At 37.7% G+C, this 18,895-nt stretch overlaps 1 protein-coding gene across 19 annotated transcripts in view; it reads left to right on the top strand.

The window, feature by feature from the left end:
- SOX5 (SRY-box transcription factor 5) overlaps positions 1 to 18,895 on the top strand; it is a 569,059-nt gene that overhangs the window by 365,342 nt on the left and 184,822 nt on the right. The window contains exon 1 of one of the 19 annotated variants that reach the window (XM_083818468.1): positions 1,850 to 15,767. The exons of the other annotated variants lie outside the window; for them this stretch is intronic. Within the exon in view, the coding sequence (XP_083674594.1) occupies positions 15,680 to 15,767 (88 nt within the window). The 5' untranslated portion in view covers positions 1,850 to 15,679. Of the gene's footprint in view, positions 1 to 1,849; positions 15,768 to 18,895 lie in introns of those variants that run through there. 19 annotated transcript variants of the gene reach the window in all.

Below are 18,895 nucleotides of genomic sequence, written 5' to 3'. Positions count from 1 at the left end.
AGGCTGATTTATGTGTATTTTTCTCATTGCATTTTCTCTTTTGCAAGTTCCTTTCCTTGCAGACACATATCTTGAATCTCCTTTGGCATGACACCAGTGTAAAAGACAAGTAATTCCAGTGACATCAGTGAAATTATCTATGTGGAAAACTGAAGTAAGTGAGACTGAATCAGATCCCAGTGCCTTCAACATACAAATGTTCATCCGCTTTGCTTACTTCCAAACCTTTGAGTTTTTTGTGCAACCTGAAAGGTTCCATTAATCTTATCTATATGTAGTAAAACCTTGTCAATTCACACTAATGATTCTTGAAGTTAACAGGTAAGCACATTTTTCAGCTGGCTTCCATTTGTGTGATGGAGCGAACCTAAACTCTTGACCCTGCACATCTAAATTTAGGGGTATTCAAAATCTCAATTTTGCAACTCGAGTCAATATTTAAATTTCTTTGACTTTGCATTTAGTAGTTTTGGCCAACTGATTTATGTTTGACAATCCAAAGGTGTAAGAGATACCTACATAGGCCATTATCTCGCAGAAGATAGAACACACAGAGGAAAGGTGGGGGCTGTGGATTGCTCCAGCCTCACTGAGGAGTCTGCAGGCACACGAACACTTGTGCTACTGAATTCATAAAACCTGGTCCTACACTCAGGGACCAAGGAGTCTCTTTTGTAGTTCGGAGTTCAAGGGACCTGTGATACTCATAAGAGTGCTTGCACATCCATCTGTGCTGTAGTTGTGTGACTGGAGTAAGTAGAGGAAGATTTAAGTGAAGTCTATTTTTGAAAGGAGAGGAAAGATTGCTTCATCGCGTTTTTTTCACCATTGACTGAAAAAATGTGTAACATGAGGAAAACCAGACTCTGGTTATTTATACCTCCTTTCTTTCAGCTTTCAGCTTTCAGTTCCATGTTTATTTTCCCTTTCTTCTTACCTTCTCTTCCTATCTTTCCACTTGTATTCTTGAATGAGCTCATTAACATCCATTAACTAGATTTGACGAGCATGAACAAGCATCTCCACAGCAAGCAAGAAAAGTGACAATAATAGCAAAAATAATAGTGAAAATTTGATATCAACGGGACATGACTATGTGAAGTGCACTGCAATGTCAATATAGTGCAGAATATTGCTAGGCTCTTAATTAAGCAGTGATTTTTGTTCGATGAGATATTAAATCCAATTCTTGACTGCTCTTAAGGATCTCTAACCCCAATATATGTTAAGTTATGCTTCTGAAGTTCCTATATTTGTAAAACCAAAAGTGCCAATTTAAAATTATCAGTATACTGCCATGACCCCCTGCATGCTTGTTCTTATTTTAGTAGAAGAGTGAGAAATTTCAGTTCAGGTTGTTGTCTAGGAAGGACCATAAGCTAAGATGAAAAAAATACTCATTTGCATTCAGATATAGTGGTAAACGTGTTGCTTAAATTGATAAAACTTCCTCAGGTAAACAAATCACGAATTCTGTGTCCTGCTAACTAGTGCCAACTATCTTCAATAGGTACACCTCAAATTAAGTGCATTCAAATAGCTGCACCTGTTTTCAGTGGTACTAATATGAATTGCTTCCAATGTGAGAAAATGATTTTTTTTTGTTTGTGGATTTTTGTTGTTGTTGGTGGTGGTGTTTTTTGTTGTTGTTGTTGTTGTTTTCATTAAAAAGTTTGTTTTGTTACTTTTGTTTGTTGTTTGTTTTGTTACCTTGGAACAAAACTTTCTTTATCCACTGTTGATGGGTGTCCTGGATGATATGGACCTGTTAAGTATTTTCCTCCTAGGTGGACTGCTTCTCACTGGCCGTGTGTCTAGGTTTTTCTGATTCCATCCGATCCATGGAAGATGACATATTTTGGTGCTTTCAGAAAAACACAGGAGATAAGCACAGTTATGTTGCATTGGTGGGTTCTAATGAACAAAGTCAACAGAGCAAAGATTAGGACTGTATATTTCTGTGTTTGTGTATGTGTACACACAAGTGAGTGTTTATATTCCTGCAAGAACTTAATGTGAACTGATTCCTATTTCTGTTTTCCTGTGGAAGACAAGAAAGACAAAGCCCACATTACACTATTTTTAAAAATGTGGTATATTCTAAAGTAATTGAGGCAGAGACCAGGCTGACTTTGTTTTCTGTACCAGCAGCTAATGTTAGTATATAACAATTATATATGTATACATATATGTACATATTCCTTTATATTTATATATAGAAATAAAAAGTTCACCTCACCTAACGTACACGATTATGTCTTTGTGACTTTCTTCAAAATTTTGATTTTAGAATTTCCAAAATGTTGATGTTTTCTGACTGGTTGATGTGACATTGAAGAAAGGGATTTCCACCTTGGATATTGTCTTTTTAAATGGATTTTATTGTGCAGTTGTGAAGAAGCAACAAAATATATAATTGGATGTAACGTATCTCCCATCCCACTTCTATCTACCTTTTTCCATAGCCATAAACTCCAGGCTTATCCACAGAGTATTTTTCAATAAAAAAAATGCTTGTAAATACTTGAGATCCAGTGAAAACAATTGGAGTGGACATTTTTACAGAAAGCTAGAAAAGCATTTACATCTTTTTTTTCCCTGATCAGCAAAACTATTTTAAAACAAGTTTCATGTATAACTACTGCCCTTTTCTACATTTATGGAGTATGGTCATGAGCAAGTTATCACGAGGTAAACAAAAGTTAAGAATTCGCAGCTTGTCAGTAACTTCTAGCTCCTGCCATTCCATTTGTAAACTGGTGTAGTGCTGTCTCCTGTCATTGCTCTTAAGTTAGCATGTGGGCTGTGCAATGAGAGTAGGTGTACAAGCAACTACCAGTGAGTGGCCAGTGTGCTGTGAGTTCATGTGGCAGCTGCTCGTACAAGCAGCTGTTTGGGTGCTCTTTCTTTGGACAAGGTCTGTGGCTGCTTTAGGGGTATTTCCCCTTGAGGCTGCTGTGTTTTACTAACACAGGCGGCTCTCCTACCAAGGTGAGAGAGAGTGGACTCCATGAATCTTGTCAGATCAATGTTACTTTTTAACACACACTATTAATTTGTGGTGTTTTGTTTTTTCCTGTTAGACAGCCAGTCGATTAGTTTAGTTCTCTTGTATAAATGATTTCCCCTCATTGCTACTTTTTACACTTGTCACATCTTTGTTTTTAAATGTGTATGTTGATCATCCTGAGAATGTTTAGGTATTTTTCAACACTTACAGCTATAGGGAAAGTGGCTAGGACATAGTTTTAGGAGGCTTAATTAATTGCCTGGGTTAGAGGTCTCCTCCATTTCTCTCTGAGGAGTGGGGCAGAGGAAGGAAAACTCATGTGAACAGGAAAGTTCATATGCAACTGTGAAATACAGGAAATATAAACAGTAAAATGAAGGAATTTGACTTTGATCGTATTCCCAGAACTATATAACAGTTTGCAAACTATCTGTTCAGAGCCCCCTCCCTGCTTTTTTGGACATAGCTTAAAGAAATATATTGGTAAATAAATAATCATCTTTTAAAAAGTTAATTGCAAGCCTTTCTCTAGACCTAAATTCCTTCCTGTCATACTGCCCTTGCCCTGTTCCTTCTCTTTTTCCCTGCTTCCATTATGTTGAATCAAAGTAATGGTATGTGCTTCCGTGGTTCAGGAGAAACCATTTGACCCCTTTCCTGAAGCATAAAAATCTGTATTATAAGCTGAAAATACTCCATGAAAAAATTCTGACTGTCTTCCATAGTTTAAGAAGGATATTTACACCAGTAGGCATCAGGCTTCAGATTCAAGCTCTGACAACACCCACCCCACTTCCTCAGCTCCATGGAAGCTTAACCCTTCACCACCCAGCTTGAAATACTTTGAAACCAGCTTAGACTCACAAAGGAGTCTAAAGGAAGTAATAGTCTATTCACACTTCTCCCCATCCTGCAAACTATTAGGTATCATAACTGTAACTCTAAACTTCATATATACCCTGTATATGCATGGCAAATGCAGATTGTATCAGGCAGACTAGATAATCTTGGCCGGAAGAAAATGAAAGATCTAGAAACAATTTCAGTCAGTGTAATGCCTTGTGCCATGACATTTTGTTGTGATATGATGAGACAGTATTATGAGGCAGGCAGCTTGACTTTTTAAGTTGCACTTGCAGGGCAAACTAAACAAGCTTCCCCTCCCACATCTCTAGTGGTGGTTGCAGGACACAGTCACCCAAAATCCTTAAGGGCAAAGGCTAAGCTGGCAGGGCTCATGGAACCAGAGCACTGCAGCTAACGCGTCTATCTCCAGCCTGTGCTGTGAGGGTTAGAGCATTTGACTTTTGTGTTGGATTCCTAGGTTTTCTTCTTTCCTAAGCCTACCTTTTTGTGGAGATTGTGACATGAAGTTAATGTCCGGAGGACAGGTTGAGATTGTTGAAACTGCTTGATAGAAAATTATAGTTAAAAATCCTGAAATATAGTTTCTTTTTAGGATGTGTGTGAACACGGAAAATACTGTCTTTTATCTTCTGTGACAGGTAACTTCATCTCAATTTGTTGACTATTTTTCTAGGGTTAAAAGAACCAAAAAAAGTTTAAAATAGACCTGCTCTTGAATTACTAGAGGGTATAGGAAGTTGGTTGCGTTGACTTTCTGTGGAGCCGTTCTTTTTTATGAGAAAGGTGGGTACTTCAAAACTTCAGGTTTTTTTGTTTGTTTTGTTTTGTTTTGTTTTGTTTTTCCCTTGAGTCATTGGTGATAAAGAAAGAGAAGAACTATAGATTGACCCTAAGTCATTGAATGATGGCCTTTTGCTGCCTCATGGCACAAAAAGATGTAACCATGTTAAATAAAACCATAATAATCCAGCCTATTTGGCAAACTTGTTGGCATTCTCAGCAGCATACTCCCCTTGGGTGCTCTCCTTCAGAGATACTCAGTGCCTGAAGTTACAGTGGTGTTAGGTTGGTTCTTCTGGTGAATTACATCAAGAGTCTTATTCCTTGACACTTGCAGGTTTAAGCAAAACTGAATTCATTAATCTTATTTAAAGATCATCTAAGCCTACTGAAGTCAGTGGAGTCAGTGAACTTTGGATGAGAACCCCAGAGCATTACCTGTTGAAACTCTCATGTTGCATGAAGAGCTCCATTTATTGCTTAAGTTTTTCATTCTTTTTCCCCCTTTTTGGAAGGGTCTTCTCTATGTCAGGGTTATCGTCCTCAACTAGTGCAGAGATCGTAGTGTAACTGTGTTATACCTGTGTAAAGTCTGTTGTGCAGAAGCTCTTGTCTTCTGAAGTGGGCAGACTTAAAGAGTGATGTTAAGACCTAATACTTACTTGATAATAAAAATAATATTGTGCATAAATTTTCAAGCTTGACCAGTTCTAGGCAGTAGAATTCTGAGGCAATTTCTAGACAACTGCACTTTGGGAAAATACATAAATGCAAATAATGTGCTAGGCAAGACCTTGAGGAAGAAAGTTTTGAATGGATGGTGGTACATAATTTCAGTTGTAAACAACATGGGGTAATTTTGCCTTGACAGGATTCAACAAAAATGAATTGTAGTTAAATGAATTTGGTGTGCTATTGGGTACAGAGAGCTAACAGTTTGGGGTTTGCAAGGTTTCCTTTAATGTGGTTGTGCTCAGACTGTATATTAGACAGCTTCAAACTATTAAATGTCACTCTTCTTGCTAGCACTCACTTCTCAGATTCTAGAATATTTTCCTTTCTGTTTGTGTATTAGTTAAACACGTCTGCAATTCCAAAGTGAACCTTTCTCCAAAATGATTTCAGGACAAGGAAACGTTAATCCTGTAATACGGCACAATGTTTCCTTTTGTTGTTTTGTTTTGTTATTTTTTTTTCTTGATACTTTTCCTTCCATTTGGTCTCTATCTCTTTGTGCAGTGCGAAAAGCCCCGGTGGTGTGCATGTGGAGGCTTGTATTTTCCTTTGCTCAGTACCTGCTTGTAGCCAAACTTCCAGGTCTGGTCCACTTTATCCGACCCATGCTGGGAGAACCAGAGCCAAACAGGTTAAATGGTCACCTTCCTCTTTTAAGCAGTCCTAGGAAAGAAAATCGGACTGTGCTTATTTACTGTAAGACTGTTCCATTGTGTGAAATTTAGATCATCAGAACAGCCATAGAACCCTATGTTCTCCCAGCATTGTTGTGCAGACCACACGTGTTGTAGGACAGTGTTGATCCACAGCACTGCTGTGTACAGGTACAAAAAGACTCACAATCAACTTGCAGCATAGTAGCATTTCCACCTGAAAGTACAAAGAATGCAATGCAAGTAGCTTGTTTTCACCCTCGGAGAAAAAGCAACAAACAAAAATGTAACCTCAAATTTTAAAACAAAGAACCACCTTGCATGATCTTGATGGTGTCTTTTGTAAGGAGTTAATGATTTAGAAGGCTGTATCACATTTTTGAATGAGGCTGATAGACCTAGTGAAGCTGTTTCAACTTTCAGTGAAACTTAAAACTGTAAGTGTCCACTTTACCTTGAAATTCGACTTGGTCTCCCATGTGATTTAAATGTTCAAATGTTACGTTCAAATAATTCTTCAGTACGTATCAAGCAAATGTGCCACCCTACGTGTCTTTCACTTATATTAGAAGAATAAACAAAATAAAAATTGTTAAATGTCTATTTTAAAAAGTGTTTTCAAATAGGCACTGTTTTAGAAAAGTGCTTCTATCATTTTAATAATAAGCCAGTAATAGCACATATCCTGTACTACTTCAGTGTTTCGGATCTATGCTATTCCATCTCGTGGAAGAGGCAACTGTCACCTAACCCCAGAATTGTCAGTATTACTATTTAATCCCTGGTGCAATAACCCTGAGAGGTGCAAGCTCATCCAGGGATCCTTTGTGTGAGGTTTTGTATAGGCAAACTATACAAGCAGATCCTGCCTCGGAGACCTTGGTCTAAAAGTAGTCTGAGAGAGGAGCAGTGGGGACCGCAGCCTGCATCGCCCCAACCTCACCCCAGCATGCTGGCCATCGCAGCGGATTTGTGGATACAGGTTTGAACCTCGCAGCTTAGGCCCACACCTAATTAAGTTTGAATGCGGCAGAGTGAATTGGTGTGTGGGTGTACATTGTCACGTGTGTACCAGGGGCATTGCTCCGTGCTACGCTAATTAACCAAGTTTTTGTGAGAGGTGACGAAACCAAACTCTGGTATTTCTGTCTTTGCTGCGGTTGTAGTCTAAGTGAAAGAAGTAAGACAGTAACGCACATTAAATAAGTAAAAAAAAAAAAAAGACTTATTTTTAATTGTGCATCGTATTTTTCTCATAAAAACCCTTTGTCTGTGGTACTTGGTTAATGAGACAAGAGCTGAACTGTGGATTATGGGTATAAATAGCCCATACCAATTCTGCACGTTTACTCCAGTAGTCCCACTTGGAGTCAACAGAAGGGAATATTTAACAAAAAAAGCAGAATTTGCCCCACTTCCTGATACAATGAACTGGAAAACGTATTCATATAATTTTTCTCTCTTCATTTTGCTTTTTACTTCTGTAAATTTTTTTATTTTATTTTTTAAGAGTGTTTATTTAGATCCCCCAAATCCTTCTTTACAAATACACAACACTTTTAGAAGAGAGGCTTCTTTAAATTCTGGAATGGTACTTTTCACACCACTTTATAATGATCAGATTTAATCGGTGTTGTCATTTTTTAAAGAAACACCTTTCTATGACAGTCTTAGCTTAACATAAAATTCACTAAAGCTGGAGGCACTTAGGCCATGCTTAATAAAGTTGGATTTAAGCAAATATTTAAAGTTAAGTGCATACCAAGTGAATTTGTGAATTAGGGCTACATATACTTTTCAGCAGTAAGAAGAGTTATGGTACCTATTTTCATATTGTATAGATAGTGCTGAAGAATTTAAAACTGAGATGTTTAGCTTTGAAATATGCACTATCCCAATTTCAGCTGCTGCATTAAAAAAGTACTTTGTTGGTTCTATTTTAATACTGGCAACGATAGTTTTACTATATTAGTTCTAATTGGTTGCCTTTTATATGTTGTCTTTTTCCTCTGGTAACATCCAATAACTGGAGATGGGCAGGGAGATCTTCCAAATAAAAAAAATGGATGGGAAAAGAAGTTAAAGAAAAAAGGCTTAATACACCTAAGTAAACATTCATGCACTGCTTTGTGTTAGTGGGAAGAATTCCAACCTGTTCTGTGGAAGGAATCACTGTATGCCTTAAATATATGTCTTGATCACTTGTAGCATAGCACACATGCCCCCAAATATTACTCATGGTCATAAAAGACCTTCCTAGGTCCTTTGGACAGCCTTGCAGCTGCGGTGCTTTACTTCATAATATCTTGTCAGTAGAAACAAAGGTGTGGTGCCAAACAGCCTGAACAAGGAAGAGAAAAGCTGAAGCTGAAATCCACATTCAAAATTAAAAGCTGCACCCAAGATGCGCACACTCTGTACACATTTTCCCATTTGTGTTTATAAAACAGACTAAGGCCGCATGTCAAGTTTAAATTTGCAAACTTCTGGTGTTTTGTGTGTAAACACCAAAGTAACATTGCATTAAGTAAGCATTGCAAGTAACATTGCACCAAAGTAGCATTGCATTGCAACAAAGCATTGCTTTAAACATGGTTTTTTTTGCTTTAATATCCTATAAATTTTACCCTGAAATCAAATGTGTTGTTGAGTGTGAGGAAGCTGGGGTGTAATATCTCATCCAAGTGCAATTTTTGTCATTGTTCAAAACTATGGTAATGCATTTGATGATTCTTATCTGTTCTTCAATGTATGTGGTTATCTTTCTTATTTTCATTCTCATACATATCTATAGCACTGTCTAGATCTGGAAGATTTGATTTGCTGTGTATGTTCAAAGAATAGAAAAACTGATCCTGTGTTTTTATTATATTTTTCTGCAATCTTCTTGTAGACCTTGAAATTGAAGCTGGCACATTTGTAAATGTGATTTTCTTCCTTGGATCTTATGAAAGTTGATTTTCTCCATGGGTAAATTAACCTGTGATTCTAGCAGTGACTTTGGCAAAATCAGCACAGTGGGGTATGGATACAGGAATTCTTCAGAGCTCTGAGTTACTAATTCCACTCTGCTCCTGTACATGAATCTATCATCCAGCTAATTGTATTTAAAGTAACTGACAAAGAGCTAGCTTTGCTTGCTACAAGTATGGAGAAATTCTGACAAAGGATTCACTGTTTGGGTGAGAACTTAATGAAGAAATGCTCGACCCATCCTGGTACGTGAGTTTAATTGATCACCTGCCTGTTTATCTCTCTCTTTTTTTTTTCTCCATTACAAAATCAGGTAATTCCAGAAAGCTACAAAGGAACATTTCTAGTCATGATTGGGATTTATTTTTTTAATGCTCCCCTGTTCAAAGCAATATGCTCTATTTGCCCTGCTTCAGTTTTGAAGTTGTTGTAAGAGTAGAAAGTTTTTTTCCATATACATGTACACAGTTAGTGATGCCCTTTGAGGTCTCAGTATATAAAAAATCTATAGAAGAACATGTGCTTTCATTTTTCCCTCTTGTGTACATGGGATGATTATTACTGCACTGCAAGGGTTGTGTGTTTCATATTTATTAAACTCTTCATGTTGGAGTACAAGTGCAGGTTAGTGTTATTTATTATACTTACATCTTCCATATTCTTGGTAATGAACAATAATCTCTTAGAAGTATGTATCCAGATTCTGGACAGAAGAACAGCACGAACCCTTTTGAAAATGGAATAAGCTCAGGAGTGAGTGGTAAGAAGCTTCCACATTAGACAATGCATTGACTTTGTTGCTGTTTGTATCCTAGCAGTGTGGCCACGCATTATACTAAGGCCTGAGGTAGAGCATTCACTGTGTGAACGTTTATTTCTGTCCCTGGCATACTTTCACATGCATGTTGTTAGAGTTGAGCTGAGTCATGCCATGCAATTTTATGATGGTCATCAGGCATTTGGTCTAATTAAATCAGAAATTTAAGATACATATATTCTGTAAGGTTAGTTCAAAGCTTAAGGTAACACTTGAGCCAAACTTATGAGCCAGTTGGCCTTCTTTCCAAATGTGCCAAGGATGGGGTAGGCTCACACTTAAATACTGCTTCTGTTGACAGCTTGGATACAGCTGGGTCTAGGTCTGTAAGACTTGAGCCCAGATTTGAGCACTAAAGACAAGAAAGATGTAGCCTCAGATACCATAATATTTACTGGACATATATTTGCTTGGTTGCAGTAGAATTATGTTAAAATGCTACAGAAATAGGGACTTCTCATAAAACTCCACTGAACTGAACAGGTTTCACTAAAATACAGTGACACTTGCTACAAGATTTGATTGGAAATTTTCAAATATTTTTACAGCACTTTTATAAAATGAATAATGTTTCACTTTCTTTTCATCAGAAGATGTCATCATCCTGCACTTTCTTTCCCAACTCTATTCATTACTTTTATTAAGCATCTAATCTTTGAAGTGCAGTAGGCAGGTAGGTTCACACTCAAAATGCTGCAGTGAGTGTCCACGTTAAATATTTGTTGGCTTTTACATTTTGTCTTCAGAGAGTGCCCTTGGTAAACTCCCCTTTCCCTAAAGCACACACATGATCAGATAGTTAAACCTCTGGCAACCTTTCAAGTTCAGACATCATTAATTCTATAGCCCCTTTCAGCTTCCGAACCCATTCACCAACTCCAAGCACATCAGTGCCACTTCTGCCGGTTGCCAGACTTCCCTAAGCCATTGTTTGGCTGGCAAACAATGGGACTCACACCTTTTCAGCTGGCAAATCCCACATCAAATCCTGTCTGCTTGCCGTCCCTTCCAACTGAGAAACCCTGAACATCTGCCAGCTGTTGGACCACCTTTCTTCCATCCTCAGTTCACTGCCGCTTAGCTTCGAGTGTCTTTCGTCCTTGTCTGCAGAATGTTTTACCAGATGTTCCTCCCCCAGTCACACCAAATTCCCGGTACCTACCTCTTCCCCCAATAAAAACTTTGGTCTGACAGCCCTATATGTTTCTTTTGTAGCTCATACCTCATGTTTTAGGATTTGGAATGCATCTTCATTTGTTTTGGGAATGCATACCACCTTTTCTTTGTGTTACCACAGCTAAAATTACTAGATAAGAACAAAGGCTCAACGTTGTTGCTCATGCCTTGCTAGACAGCATTGGATCCAGAGTTCTCCAATAGAATGGAGAACAGAAGCTAATCCTTCACTATGATGACATGAATAATAGTTATTACTAGTGATTTCTATTTGATTTTATTTTTTACTTGAAATACTCAATTCATGAAAGCACATTTTACAGATTAGTAGATAAATAAATGGCAGTGGAGTTGTTTTTTTTCTGAAATATTTTTTTACCTAGCTTACTCTTTACTACTAACTTCCAATGTCTGTGTTTGCTTTTTATAAATGTTCCTTCTATGAGGGATAGTAGCATGTCTGGTGATCACAGTTTCAGGAAGTGGTGTTTGTCAGCTACATGAAATTTGCACTGAAACAAATGTAGGACAAATTCTGCTTACAAACTCAACTGTTGGTCATCTAGTAAGCCAAATACATCCTCTGAGTAATTCAGAAGCTAAGAAATGTTGTCCCAGATTCTGTCTGTTTTCAGTAGACAGAGGCAAACATCATGTTTTGTTGTACATAGCAGTGGCCCTAAAACAAGAAGGACTGGCTGTGAATAAAAGCTATCTGGAAATTAGAAGGGTTTCAGACATTAGAACTGCAAGCCTTTCTGCAGCAAGCCTTTGATCAGCATGTTGGTGCAAACCCCAACAAACTACTTTTACAGAAGAACTCCATAAGCTACTAAAGAGTATCTCATGTCATGCTGACTGCAGTATCAGGGGGATAAACCTGATGACCTAGAAGGCCCCTTGCAGTCATACATCGTGCTATGTAGCATTCATATGCAGTGATGAAGAGAAAAATATCAACAGGCCTTAAGATTTACTGTGTGTGTTTCCAAAGAGTTGTTGCAAGTCCCAGGGATTAATAAGAATATAGGATATGTTCTTTATAATATATATTAAGAAGAATATAGGGTATAGAACGCATATTAAAATACACATTAGAGATACTAAAGTGTGTCACAGTTGTCTTCGTTCTTCTAACTCTCTCTGCTTATTTGCTATTCACTTGACAAAATTTTGCATCATCGTGCAGTATAGCTGTTATTTACAAAACAGAAAAAGGAAGTTAGATGCTAAAATCCATGGCAAATTTTATTTAGAAATGGCAGATTAAACTGTCAGATACCAGGAAAGTAATAGTGCCCTTGTTACTCCTGTGTTTTCATTTTTTCCCTAGCTTGGAGGCTAAGCATTTTAGTCTGGACAGTTGAAGTTTGCAAAGTTAAAAGCAATCCAAAACAGAAGGACAGAAAGGGGAATTTTAGGCAGTCCAATTAGTATGAATTATTTCCAGCATCTTGTATAGCATAAATTATGTTTTACTTTTGTTGACACTTGCGAAAAAATAACAGCTATTGATTAGGTCTGTCAAGCCCTCATGGCCTGATGAGATATCTTTGCTGTAGTCATGTGGGCAAAAGCTAGAAATGATTCTGAGAGAGTGAGATCCTCTACAATCATCTCCTCTCATCGTTATTTTTAGTGGCTTTTTTTTAGCTGTACTGTATACAGTAGAACCTTATTAAAGCCTCACTTAAGATCTTCAGATAATCACCCTCACCAGGCTGCTTCTGAGAGATTTTCAGCAAACCATTTTTAAACACAGCAATATATTGATTTCTGAGGGGGGCAAGTGGGAGGTTGCTAATCTGGGCACTTGGGTTAAAGCTACTGTTCATGTCCCCGATTCCTTATTTTAGTGGGAGTGGGCAGCAAGTGTAGGCTCATCTCTGTCACTGATTAGAACTGTGTTGTTAGGTTTTGGTGCTGGCAGTCTGATAAACTGTGAATGTTGTATCTTAAATGTAGAACAGATGTAGATTTTACTCTGATGAAATGGGGGGACCAATGCTGACAGTGGTATGACGAATTTCAAAGGTGACAGTGAGAGGATATAGCTGTTTGTTTTCATTTTCAGACCTGAGCTGAGGAATAAATATAGTAATGGATGCAACGCTCTTGTGTTTTGGGGCTGTGTGCAAGTATATTAGGGTGAAACGTGCAAGTCTTTAGACTTTGTGTGTTCGGGTGAAACAGGTGGGAGGGATGGGTTTTTGAGCAATTTGTTTTCCTGAGATTTTCTTACCCCTGTTAGTTTAGTATCAAGATGTAGAATTATAGCTCCCTAGCCTGGCTGTTTGAGCATCTTTTTTCTTTTTCTTTTTTCTTTTTTTTAACCACGACTATCCATATTTATGTCCAACAGCAGTCTTTGGTACTTGAGCAGCATACATTGTTAAATCATCTGTGATCCCTTTCTGAGGTGGATGGTATCACTCTTGAGTGCTCTTCTATTTTCTTTTCTACACAGTCCCAGACAGTAGAGGTATGTTGTTCATTGGCAAGAGAGGCCATGAATTTCTTCATGGTATCTATTCAAAATTCATAGAGGACTATTTGGAGATAAGTAGTGTGTGATAACAACCACAGTATGCAGACAGAGATCATCAAAATATTGGTGGATAAGAAAACTAATGGTATTTTTTCCTGCTTTTCTTCATTGGAGCTCAAAATATGGTCAGGATTGTGACTTGAGTCAGAGAGAATTTGAGTGCTAACGAAAGCTGTGGTACTTTGTCTCAGTCAAGGAGCACGTGGAATTAAAAACAAATTCCCACAAAACAGTTCATATGAGAAAGGTGTGTCAGACATTTGGAAAGGATTTAAGTGTGATGAGGGGTGATTGCAGTCCCTCTTCATCATTTGTGATGGTCTTTTTCTGTCCTTTGCCAAGAAGTTCACACTTGGAACAGTCTCTGATCTGTCCTCTGTTCCCGGACTTTATGTGGCATAAGTAGCTAGAATTCCTTTTCCTCGTTTGTGCTTGGCTGGAAGATTGCAGCCTTCCCTTTCGTATCTGGATGCTACTACTGTAATCCTCGTCACTGATTTGTAACTGAGATTATTACAACATATCAGACAGAGAATTGATATTTAGAAACCACAAGGAAGATAATCAATCCTGCAGAATGCCTTTCTGATTTCTCATGGATGACATTAGCCACAGGGGACACACCAGACCTGTTTTTTGACACCTTCATTGGCTTCTCGTTTATTTCCAGGTGCAGCTCAGCCAGGTGCTAGAGACTGGCAGAAAAGTCCTGATTGTTTTTACACCTGGCTCAGCTCTAGAATAGAAGACCTCAGCTCTGCCACTGGGCCTTCTGGAGTGATCTTGGGCCAGCATTTCTGTTTCTACCTTATTTTCCCCATTGGGGAATAATGATGTCTTTCTAACTAAAGCTGGAAAATTGTGCAACTATTAGGACGTACAAAGTCTTCATCATATCTGACACAGGCAAGCAAACACTGTCACTATCAGCTGATCTAATGAAGTACTCTACTTCTCCCTATAAATCTTACTTCCACCATATACCCATAGACTAGGTAGCTACAACACTACTACTGTAATGATAATGACCTCTTTTGTAAAGCGTTGAGATCTAAAAGTGCCGTACAAGAGCTTGGTATTAGTGTTATTCTCTCTTAAACTGTCTGTTCAGTTCTAATTGGGACCCTCAGAGTACCAGCCTTCAAAGTAATTGGCTTGGACACGCCAGGAAGGAATTTTGACATGTGCTGGCTTATGTCTCCCAGCTTCCCTAAGTCTGAGTTTGCTGGTTATTCAAGGTATGGTGGAAGGCCTAATTCTAAAGTTTTCCTGTCAGGAGAGTGATCGGAGTGCATCATTTTGCTTTATAGTTTTTCAGAAGCAGAGTAAGACACTGAGCTGGAATCTTAAGAGTTATGTAGTACAACAATTAGAATACATTAATCGCTAACACTCAATTTAATTGCTGTTGCTATTCCATATAAGATTTGTATCCTTTGTGTCCTTACAACTGCTTCTTTAAAACACTGTATCCATAACTCGCCTGCTGAGATTTTTTGGTGTGCCTCCTTTATTCCTCTCCCCTGTTGATTTTCAAACTCTTTCAAGGACTAGATTTAAATCAAAGGGCCTGTCTTTGACTTTAATAAGGTTTTAATAAAATCTGAGAAAAAATGCTACCAACACCCCTACAAGAGCAATTTTTATGAGGGTTTGCCTCCCTGCTTTAACCCCACAAGACCCCATATTCTGAGTACTGCTTCTCTACACAACTGGCCATCATTAAGTAGTCTTTGTTTTTCTTTTAGGCTTAACCTTGTTTTACCAAACATGGTGTAATGTAGTATTGGGGGGAGCTTATAAAAAAATTAACTTCAAGTAAAGTAAAGACCGACTGCCTGGTAAACATGCCACCCAGTAAGAGGTTTATTTATTTCAAGGCAAGTTGAAAATATTGACTGTTTTGAAGCCTTGGCTATCTCCCTTTACAGTGGGATCAATAATTTTCTTTTTCCTATTTTATTTTCTATCATGTTCCCCATCCTTTTTTTTTGTTTATTTAATGAAAAGATACAAGTATGTGAGGATTTTCTCAGAGTCCTAGAAAAACCTGGCCAGTTCAAGTTGAACAGCAGATAAAGTGGTTAATGAGAACAGATTCCCTAAATTAAAGCACTTCAATGGGGTTTGGATTGAAAAACAAAACACGAGAGAGAAATGAAAGGGAATGCAATATGGACGTCATGTGTGATCTTTCTCTCCTGTCAGGTAGGAGCTAGCACAGCAGTTTTTAACAATCAGCCCTTGTGTGTTTGTGTGCTTTCCTTCCTTCCATGTTGTTTCACAGTTATCTGTTAGTAACAGCAGTATTATTACACACAGATTAAAAGACAGGCAGCTTTTAGGCTCCCTGACAGTTGGCCAGAGCAGAGATTAGAGATAAAAGTTAATCCCGTGAGGTAATAGCAAAAAAAGAGTACAAAGACATGAGATGAGCCGATAATGGTTTGTTTAGGTAAGAAGGCTTCCCTTTCCTTGGTGATTGGCTCTTGCTCAGTGGCGCTCGGAGGGACAGTTTCCCAAATCCTTCCGAAGGTTTAGAGCAGCTAGCAGTGGGCTGGGGAGAGAGCTCGGGGAAAAATATGGCAGCCAGCAGTGGTAAAAAATAATGAAATCATTCTAGCCATAAATGGAAGGTGCTGGACCATGGGGGAGATGAGAGATGTTTTCTTCCACAGCTGCAGAGCTATTAGTCAGTTAACACTTGAACACAGTGAGGTTAAAACAGTTTCTAAGTCAGGGTTGGAAAAATCAAAGAAACGTATGTTTATGTTTCTGGTAAAGAGAAAATAATTTGAAAATGAAATGAAACTTGAATATGACCAAGGGGGGGGTAAAATGTTAGTAATCTGATAGGTTTTAAGTTATATTTCTCTAAGTTTCACTGTTCCTGGCTGTTTCATTATACCTATTGCATGTTCAAAGAAAAAAAAAAAGTTTTTCGAAGATTTTCTTGTATTCAGTGTATTTGAGGATGTTCTTAAATCTCCGTGACACTGCAAGTGAAATTCAAACAAAGCCAGCCCTTTACAGTCAAGTTATGAAGGAATATTCAACAGAAGATTAGGAACATGAAACAAGTGAATATTTACTGTGGTACAGCCCTATCATTCGCAGCTAACACAGATAAATATGTGTTTGAAATAGAATCTATCTACCACCACTGGCAATTCAGCACGTTGCTGTAGTCTCAAAATTGAAGAGGTGGAAATTCATATCTTTGGTTCTTTTAAACAAAGATTGATGAAAGCGGTAGCGTTCTGATTCTGGAATATAATAATAATATGATCCTGGAATGACCAATTAGCAGGCTAGAATTATTGAACCTGCCTTAAAGCTGGCTACTTTTTGCAAACACTAGGCTAAGAAGTGAACTGTAATAGAAATAAAAGTGTGCTGTCATGCATTAGGGCATCTAGCTATCAGAATTGATGGGGAAAAAAATTCCTAACATTTGCTTCTTTGTAGTTCTCTTTTGAAGAGGGCAGGGAAGTAGCATGAATACCAAAAAGCACAAATTATAAGTAGGAGAACTCCAGAGTGATCATAAAAATGATTTCCATAAGATACAATTTTTTCTAATATTACAATTTATTTAGTTCCCATAAGAATCCATTTCAAGGAGTCAGAAAATCAAACTCTTCTTTATTCTTTTTTTTTTTTTCCTGTCAAGGATTGAATAGTTAGATATTACTAATATCTCACTTTTTTATTATTGAAAAGTATTAGTGTGATCACAATAAATACGTTTTGGAAGGAAAAGTGATGAGGAGGTTGGAAACTGACTGGTCTAAACTTAGAAGGAAGTAAAACTAATAAATGATAATAAAAATAATAATGTCATAACAAAGTACTGTGATTATTCAGTACAGTGTTTCCCATTGTTTCAGGGTCTCTGGGCTGTGGGACAGACTGGACTAGTAACATTTGTAGATTAGTGTTCAAATTCCTGAAATCTGAATAGTTTGTATTCATTGTTCAAGGGGTCTCTTTTAGGTTTGAGACAAAAGTATTAGTAAGTATTGTACTAAGTTACACTTTCTCTGCAGTTACACTTAACAGAAGTGTTTGCAAGAAGCCATCTAACACTGGAATGGAAACACCGCTCCATAAATCAGTAATAGGATGGTTTTATTTGAGAGGCTCACCATCTTTCAGGAAGTATCAGTTTCCTCCAAAACCAGAAGCAAAGGCTGCTTTGGATAGAAGCACAGGATACTTTGTAGAGCCATAGACTATCATCTTTTGATGTGTGAGACCCTAGCGTTGCTAAGTAATGCTTGAGGCAAGGATTTCTCATGAAGTAGTATGTCCCAGAGAACAGTACATCTGGAAGTGCCTTGTGTGGTGACAAGAGCTGCAGATACTTGCAAGATACTAATTTTTGAATAAAACAGAATGATAAGTGGGAATTTTCCCTTACAAAACTTCCTGACAGGAAAAAAAAAAAAAAATTATAACAACATTTTCAAGCTAGTCCTTTCTTTATTGCAAGTCTTTGTTCAAATATGATGCAGTTTTGCATCCCTCTCTGTGTGAACTCCTGTAAACCTGCCAAGGTGTGTCATGTCCTGTTTTGTTGTTTTGTTTTTGTTCATAGAAATTCAAGACCCATTTTCTCCTTTTTGTGCTTGAATGAGCAGGAAAAAGAAGTCAGGGTCCAGAGATCGTCCTTTTCCAAAGTGACTCAACTGAGTCATTCTTCCTTAAGTAATTCTGAAGCTCCCTGCATCAGGCATAGTTAGATTAGTACAAAAGTCAGGTTATGAAGTTGAAAGAAACTGTAGTAACAAAATTTAGCCTCTTTTTTTTTTTTTTCTTTAGAACAATTAGGCAAGAGAAGGAAACAGAAGGAAAAACACCAGCCTCTCCACTTGCCAAAAGAATTCTAGTATTCCTCTCTTCTGTTCAGAAGTAATTCACATTTTTGGATAACAATTTACCATAGCTTTTATAAACAGTGCTACTATAATTTGCTTCTAATAGAATTTCGTGGTGTACATAGCTTGCAGATAATTGGTTTAGGAGTAAATTGATGGGAGGGTTTTTCTCCAGTCTCTTTTTTTTTATCATTTGCTGCTACTCTGTGTCATTCAGAGTCCAACTCAATCAAGAGTCTATTACTGATAGCTGAACAATGTGGTGCCTACAGATCTTTTATGATGCAAAAGTGGGCAGTTGCATTGTGCATGTTTCAAAAGGCATGACATTAAAAAAAAAGAATAAAACAACTTTACATACAGACTTTTAGATAGTGATTCATTGGAAATAGTTTTTTTGGCTATAAATTTCTTGTTGAAAATCCTAAATTGAGTAATAGAGCCTTCTTCAAGATT

Source organism: Anser anser, assembly GCF_964211835.1.
Source record: "Anser anser genome assembly, chromosome: 1".
Classification (NCBI taxonomy): Eukaryota; Metazoa; Chordata; class Aves; order Anseriformes; family Anatidae; genus Anser; species Anser anser.
The sequence above is the reverse complement of the archived record's forward strand: the minus strand, read 5'-3'. Positions and strand labels throughout refer to the sequence as shown.